The sequence below is a fragment of the Nerophis lumbriciformis genome, linkage group LG20 (genome assembly GCF_033978685.3).
Source record: "Nerophis lumbriciformis linkage group LG20, RoL_Nlum_v2.1, whole genome shotgun sequence".
In the NCBI taxonomy this organism is placed as follows: Eukaryota; Metazoa; Chordata; class Actinopteri; order Syngnathiformes; family Syngnathidae; genus Nerophis; species Nerophis lumbriciformis.
Genome location: NC_084567.2, coordinates 17,014,125 through 17,022,500, shown reverse-complemented (window position 1 = coordinate 17,022,500; position 8,376 = coordinate 17,014,125). Strand labels below are relative to the sequence as shown.

At 35.7% G+C, this 8,376-nt stretch overlaps 1 protein-coding gene across 1 annotated transcript in view; it reads left to right on the top strand.

Moving 5' to 3' along the window:
* Positions 1–7,546, top strand: part of smn1 (survival of motor neuron 1, telomeric) — a 13,404-nt gene extending 5,858 nt beyond the window's left edge. Inside the window, exons 5-8 of the mRNA XM_061980545.1 lie at positions 2,170–2,349; positions 2,439–2,513; positions 7,242–7,349; positions 7,422–7,546. Of these exons, the coding sequence (XP_061836529.1) occupies positions 2,170–2,349; positions 2,439–2,513; positions 7,242–7,349; positions 7,422–7,478 (420 nt within the window). The 3' untranslated portion in view covers positions 7,479–7,546. The remainder of the gene's footprint in view (positions 1–2,169; positions 2,350–2,438; positions 2,514–7,241; positions 7,350–7,421) is intronic.
* The last annotated feature ends 830 nt before the right edge of the window (positions 7,547–8,376 follow it).

Below are 8,376 nucleotides of genomic sequence, written 5' to 3'. Positions count from 1 at the left end.
AAACAGACTCAATAACTCCACGGTGACGTTTTGGGGAATTTACTGAGGAATTTGTGAAACTGAAACAATACAAAAAGAATGCCGTTGTAAGTTAATAATACTAACACAGACTCATAAATGTGTTAGCATATTAGCTAATACTAACCATGCTAGCTTCATTACATTCAATAGCACATACAAATATGCATGAAAACACTCCTACAGACATCACACATGGGACGGTTTTGTAAGAGAAATTTGTTTTAGTTACATTGTAAAACTTACAAAAGTTGCTTGGTGTGATGAATGAAGCATTCATACAAGTAGAAACGCTATGGGCGATTAGAAGACGCACTACTTCTTCCGGTTCAAAGATAAAAACAGCAGGAATTCAAATTCAGCCAGCTGCACTTGCAATGAGTGAACTTGTCCAAAAGATGGCGCTATAGCACAAACAATAACACACCATTTAAGGGTCTTTGTATGGGTTTAATGAAAACTATTTACATTGTGGCCGTCAGTGAGAAGAATCCATATGTTAGCCGCACTGTTTTATAAATTGCAAGGTTCAAAGCGTAGGGGAAAATGGCAGCTTTTCGTCCGGAATTTACGGTAATAAATAGTTTGATCAAATAAATAAGTAAACCCCAATTTTTTTTAGCCTGAATGCGTTTTTTAGGGAAAATAGTTTAAATAGAAAAATGTTGTATTGACCTTTTATTCTTTGTTCCTAAATGTGCACATACCATTGAAGTAGCTCTTTTACCACGGGAGCATCACTATATTACTTATATTTGTAAAAATACTAGTAAAAGCCTGTATGGCCTAAAACCAGACACAGTAATCAATAATAAAGGACCAAACTAAACAAAAAGACAACGTATGACAAATTGGTTGAGGATGTATTTAACAATTTAACACATACACATTAGAAAAGGTAATAATTGGAGGAGTACAGTTTGCTTGTTGGACAAACTGAGATTAGAGGCCTCACCTTTTCTTCTCCAAACATATTGCTGGGTATTGTGGCCAAACTGCTCAATTTTTGTTTCATCTGACCACAGAACTTTCCTCCAGAAGGTCTTATCTTTGTCCATGTGATGTCAGATGAAACAAAAATTGAGCTGTTTGACCACAATACCCAGCAATATGTTTGGAGGAGAAAAGGTGAGGCTTTTAATCCCAGGAACACCAGTCCTACCGCCAAGCATGGTGGTGGTAGTATTAATGCTCTGGGCCTGTTTTGCTGCCAATGGAACTGGTGCTTTACAGAGAGTAAATGGGACAATGAAAAAGGAGGATTACCTCCAAATTCTTCAAGACAACCCAAAATCATCAGCCCGGAGGTTGGGTCTTGGGCGCAGTTGGGTGTTCCAACAGGACAATGACCCCAAACACACGTCAAAAGTGGTAAAAGAATGGCTAAATCAAGCTAGATTTAAGGTTTTAGAATGGCCTTCCCAAATTTCTGACTTAAACGTGTGGACAATGCTGAAGAAACAAGTCAGAAAACCAACACATTTAGTCAACCAAATATTAATATTGCTGTATGTATACTTTTGACCCAGCAGATTTGGTCATATTTTCAGTAGATCCATAATAAATTCATAAAAGAACCAAACTTCATGAATGTTTTCTGTGACCAACAAGTTTGTGCTCTAATCACTCTATCACAAAAAAGAGTTGTTGAAATGATTGGAAACTCAAAACAGCCATGACATTATGTTCTTTACAAGTGTATGTAAACTTTTGACCACGACTGTATGTCTGCGTACATTACTCCTTTAACGAATCATCCAAGCAACAAAATACAAATCCAAGCTTTTTTTCTAATTGATTTCATCAATGAATCGTTGCAGCCTTAAAACGGAGACGTAACTTGAAACCTCCCGGTTTTGTGTAACCTGAAGGCCTTTTTCTGCTAAGTGCAAACACATTACTGTGTGTAATCTGTGGATCACTAATTCCCTTTGTATTCGCATTGTTCACCGTGTAATATTTTCACGGTTATTGGGGAGAACGTTTGAAGATCTGTCCAGGAACCGGAGATGAAAAATAGCATTTATGCTAATTCTGGTGCATTTGCAGCAATGTCATATAATGCACATTGTCCTATCACATAAACTAATTAATACATACTTTAATATTGGGGTTTTGTTTTTTTTAAGCTCTATTTTTGCCACATTTCAGACACGCGAGGTAGATTCCTCCACAGAGGAGAGCGGCAGCAGGTCTCCACCAGAACTGCCCCAGTTCAAACCGCAGCCACACAGTAAAGGCCAAAAGGCCAGAAACCACAAAGGTCCGCCTCCTCCTATGTGGGGTCCAGGATTCCCACCTGGCCTGCCTCCTATGCCGCCATTCAGACAGGTGAGATGCCATCTCTTCCTTTGACACCTCACCATGTTGGTAAAGCCACAGTCTCTTAACAGCTCTTTTCCTTATTACTTTTATTCCAGGGTGGGAAAAGGCAATCTGGTCGTCATGGGCCTGTGCCGCCGCCTTGGCATCCCATGATGCACTTTGGCCCACCGGTGAGTTTTGACAGATTAAAGTAAATCCAGGGTTTCCGCGGGTCATTTGAAAAGGATTTTGTGAAAACGATGGCCTTAAATGACATTAAAATAATCAAATGTGATGTCCAAAGACATTTGAAAATCATACAATTGCAAATTGCAACAAAAAAGACAACAAAACAAACCACCCAACCCAGTTTTTACAATCAGGGGGGAAAACTGCACTTTAAGATGTTCAATAAGATAAAGTGCAATTTTTGCTCACAAATATTGAGAATCCATTTTATTTTGATGTTTGTTTACCTATTTAGCATAATTAAATTATTCATAAAATGGTATTAAAAATCATAAAATTTTAATGTCCAAAGACATCTAAAAAAAATCATGCAATTGCAAATGGCAAGTTTTTCCAATTGGGGGTAAAAAAAAAACTGCACTTCACGATGTGCAATATTTATTAAAGTGCAAATTCAACTAAGAAATATTGAGAGTCCATTTTATTTTGATGTTTGTTTACCTATTTAGCATAATTACATTATTCATAAAATGGCGTTAAAAATAACTAAATGTGATGTCTAAAGACATTTTAAAAAAGCATACAGTTGCAAATGGCAACAAAAAAGACAACAAAACAAACCATCCAACCCAGTTTTTTCAATTGGGGGGAGGGTAAAAACTGCACTTTAAGATGTTGAATATTTATTAAAGTGCAATTTTTGGTAGCAAATATTGAGAGTCCATTTTATTTTGATATTTGTTTACCTATTTAGCATAATTAAAGTATTCATAAAATTGCATTAAAAATCATTACATTTTAATGTCCAAAGACATTTTTAAGAAATCATGCAATTGCAAATGGCACCAAAAAAGACATCAAAACAAACCACCCAACCCAGTTTTTCCAATCGGGGGAAAACTGCAATTTAAGATGTTCAATATTTATTAAAGTGCAATTTTTGCTAACAAATATTAAGAGTACATTTTGTTTTAATGTTTGTTTACCTATTTAGCTTAATTCAATTATTCATAAAATGGCATTACAAATAAATGTGATGTCCAAAGACATTTAAAAAACAAATAATGCAATTGCAAACAACAAAAACGACAACAAAACAAACTACCCGACTCAGTTTTTCCAATCGGGGGATAAACTGCACTTTAAGATGTTCAATATTTATTAAAGTGCAATTTTTGCTCACAAATATTGAGAATCCATTTTATTTTGATGTTTGTTTACCTATTTAGCATAATTAAAGTATTCATAAAATGGCATTAAAAATCATTACATTTTAATGTCCAAAGACATTTTTAAGAAATCATGCAATTGCAAATGGCACCAAAAAGGACATCAAAACAAACCACCCAACCCAGCTTTTCCAATCGGGGGAAAACTGCAATTTAAGATGTTCAATATTTATTAAAGTGCAATTTTTGCTAACAAATATTAAGAGTACATTTTGTTTTAATGTTTGTTTACCTATTTAGCTTAATTAAATTATTCATATAATGGCATTACAAATAAATGTGATGTCCAAAGACATTTAAAAAACACATAATGCAATTGCAAACAACAAAAACGACAACAAAACAAACTACCCGACCCAGTTTTTCCAATCGGGGGATAAACTGCACTTTAAGATGTTCAATATTTATTAAAGTGCAATTTTTGCTAACAAATATTGAGAGTCCATTTTGTTTTAATGTTTGTTTACCTATTTAGCATAATTAAATTATTCATAAAATGGCATTACAAATAAATGTGATGTCCAAAGACATTTAAAAAAAATAATAATGCAATTGCAAATGGCAACAAAAAAGACAATAAAACAAACCACCCGACCCAGTTTTTCCAATGGGGGGAAAATCTGCACTTTAAGATGTTCAATATTTATTAAAGTGCAATTTTTGCTAATAAATATTGAGAGTCTATTTTGTTTTGATGTTTGTTTACCTATTTAGCATAATTAAATTCCACTTACAATAGTACAAAATACCACAGTATTGAAAAATGTTTATTGCATATGAAAAAGTCACCTACATTCTTATTTGTTACATATTTTTATTGTTTTGTTCTGCTTACATTAGCTCTTAATTTGGCCAGAGTTAATATAAACTATTCAACATTATTGTTGTCAGTTGTGTGCTTTTAATTGTATATAATGTCTGCAGTTGGACATGGGCATTTCATTAGTTTTAAGTTGCAGTGAAAAGGCACTAAAAAGCATTGAATTAGATTTGCTGACACCTGCAAAAACCCTGAAATCAGTGCTATGTCAAAAGTCAGGACAATTTTACCTCAACTTACAAGTGGTTCTGTTTTTGGCTCCGAATCAAAACTCTTGTATCGCGCATCGTCTTCCATTAGAACCAATTTGATTGGTGTTTGGTCCTCTCAAAAGTGCACCTTTTTACACGGAACATGACTTTTGGATAATAAATGTTGTATGAAAACAACACTTTAGACCAGGGGTCGGCAACCCAACATGTTGAAAGAGCCATATTGGACCAAAAATACAAAAAACTAATCTGTCTGGAGCCGCAAAAAGGTATAAGCCTTATATAAGTGTTATAATGAAGGCAACACAATGCGTTAGTGTCTCAGAGGATGAGATAACTCCAAGAAACTACTGGCTTAAAACTGCCAAAGGTATAGATGTTTGTGCCCAAGTTAAAAGAAAGGACAGGATGTCTTCTTCCAATGGATTTATTACCATCTTTTCAAGCTGGGTAACGTTTGCTGTGGTCTGGAACAACATGGCACACAATCAGAAATGCAGCTAATATTACCGGTACATACAGATAATGTGTCATGAGACATGCAAATATAAATTAAATACACAGAGGACATAAGTAAAGGAAATTACATGAACTCAAATATACCTACAAACGAGGCATAATGATGCAATATGTACACACAGCGAGCCTAAATAGTAGGGCTGCGAATCTTTGGGTGTACCACGATTCGATTCAATATCGATTCTTGGGGTCACGATTCGATTCAAAATCGATTTTTTTCTATTCAACACGGTTCTCGATTCAAACACGATATTTTCCCGATTCAAAATGATCCTCTATTCATTCAATACATAGGATTTAAGCAGGATCTACCCCGGTCCGCTGACATGCCAGCAGAGTAGTACATTTTTGTAAAAAGCTTTTATAATTGTAAAGGACAATGTTTTATCAACTGATTGCAATAATGTAAATTTGTTTTAACTATTAAATGAACCAAAAATATGACTTATTTTATCTTTGTGAAAATATTGGACACAGTGTGTTGTCAAGCTTATGAGATGCGATGCAAGTGTAAGCCACTGTGACACTATTGTTCTTTTTTTTAAATTTTTTATAAATGTCTAATGATAATGTCAATGAGGGATTTTTAATCACTACTATGTTGAAATTGTTACTAATATTGATACTGTTGTTGATAATATTCATTGTTGTTTCACTACTTTTGGTTTGTTCTGTGTCATGTTTGTGTCTCCTCAATTGCTCTGTTTATTGCAGTTCTGAGTGTTGCTGGGTCGGGTTTGGTTTTGGAATTGGATTACATTGTTATGGTAAAGCTGTGTATTGTTTTGTTGGATTGATTCATTAAAAAAATAAATGAAAAAAAAAAAAAAAATGTTTTAAATGAGAATCGATTCTGAATCACACAACGTGAGAATCGCAATTCGAATCGATTTTTTCTCACACCCCTACTAATTAGCATGTTAGCATGGATTATTAGCACTCCACGCAAGTCAGTAACATCAATAAAGCTCACCTTTGTGCATTCACGCACGGCATAAAACGTTTGGTGGACATAATGAGACAAAGAAGGAGTGGCATAAAACACGTCTCTCTGTGGCAGCGGCGGAGAAAGTTGTACACATTAACCAACAGGGGTTGCGAGGCGAAGTTGGTAGAGTGGCCGTGCCAGCAATCGGAGTGTTGCTGGTTATTGGGGTTCAATCCCCACCTTCTACCATCCTAGTCACGTCCGTTGTGTCCTTGGGCAAGACACTTCACCCCTTGCTCCTGATGGCTGCTGGTTAGCGCCTTACAAGGCAGCTCCCGCCATCAGTGTGTGAATGTGTGTGTGAATTGGTGAATGTGGTAATACTGTCAAAGCGCTTTGAGTACCTTGAAGGTAGAAAAGCGCTATACAAGTATAACCCATTTATCATTATCATTTAACTACAGTGAGTTCAAGGATCGCCAAAATTAGTAGGACAAAACGGCGCTCACCAAATACTGTCATCGATGAAGCATAAACACAAACATATTAAACAGTGGGCTTTCTAACAATTAGGAAGGTTTTTGTTATGTTGGTCCTCCTACAGAAACATTAAAAACAACAAATATATTTTTCCCCCATCTTTTTCCATTTCCATCCAAAGCTCCAGGGAGCCACTCAGGCGGTGCTAAAGAGCCGCATGCAGCTCAAGAGCCGCGGGTGGCTGACCCCCCACTCTAGACTATGAAGTAAGGTAGTCATAATATGCAGAATATGGAAAGTGGACTTTTACAGTATTTCCTTCCCGCTGCTTCTCCGTCAGCAGCTTCTTCATATTTTCATGGATAAATGTCCACCTTTTAGATATTATGTTAACATTTTTTGACTCATTCTGCTTCAGCATGGTGCAGACTAGCAATGATGCACTTGATGATTTATTATATTTTTTTAATTTAGTGACTATCCTCCACTCATGTCAGCACACCCGTGCGTGGAAATCAAACAATTGTTTATTTCCTCCCCAGATGATGCCTCCGCCTCCACCCATGAGTGCGGACATGGGCGATGACGAGGCCATGGGCAGCATGCTCATCTCCTGGTACATGAGTGGATATCACACGGGCTACTACTTGGTGAGTAAGGGACGTCACACAAACAACACTTTGGAGAGTTACTCCGTTTGTTCACATTTCATCTTTGTCCAGGGTTTAAAGCAAGGACGTAAAGAAGCTGCGAAATGGACCAAACCCAATCAGAAATAAGATTTGAGTTTGTTTAGGACACTTTTGTATTCTCTGTACATAAATAAAATAAAGGATATTAAAAGCGCTCTGGTAATGTACTTTTTGCCACAATGCAGCACTGACTTTATTAATTATTCACACACGACATATTACTGATTACACTGCCTGGGCAACAGACCCACTTCTAAATTCAGTTGGTACATATTTTAGGTCAGGGGTGTCCAAACTTTTTGCACTGAAAAATCAAAATGTTGATATTTTTCCTGGTCAAAACCAACACAATATATAGATTGTTTTTCTTCAGGGTTTCCCTCAAGTTTGGTCGCAGAGACCCAGAGAGGTCTGTCGAAAAAATGTTAGGTCATATATTATTTTTTCCCCACGCTTAATTAGGTAAACTAAAGATTTGTCGATATCAAGTTTAAATTGTTATGCCCTTTTTATTAAATAAAGCCTATTTTTATGGCAAAAACACAAAAAAAATTCAAAGTGCAATATTTTTTGTGAAGTAATTGGTGCCTTAATAGGTCAATAATTTTTTTGAGCAATGAGGTTTTTTTATACTGTATATATTTTTTTAAAAAGCATCCCACAAAAATGTTTAGGTGTTAAATGATAAAAATAAGGCATACATGTATTTCTTTTATCTTATTTTTTACTTTCAACACTTAATTCTCTAGATCAGGGGTGTCAAACAAATTTTAGGTCAGGGGCTGCGTGGAGGAAAATCTGTGCACACGCGGGCCAGACTATTAAAATCATGGCATTACAACTAAAAAATAAAGACAACTTCAGATTGTTCTCTTTGTCTTACTTTGGTCAAAAATAGAACAAATGCATTCTGAAAATATTACAATAAAATGTAGAAAAAACTACCGGCAGCGGAAAAGTTTAGATCCATGCAGGAAAGAAGAAA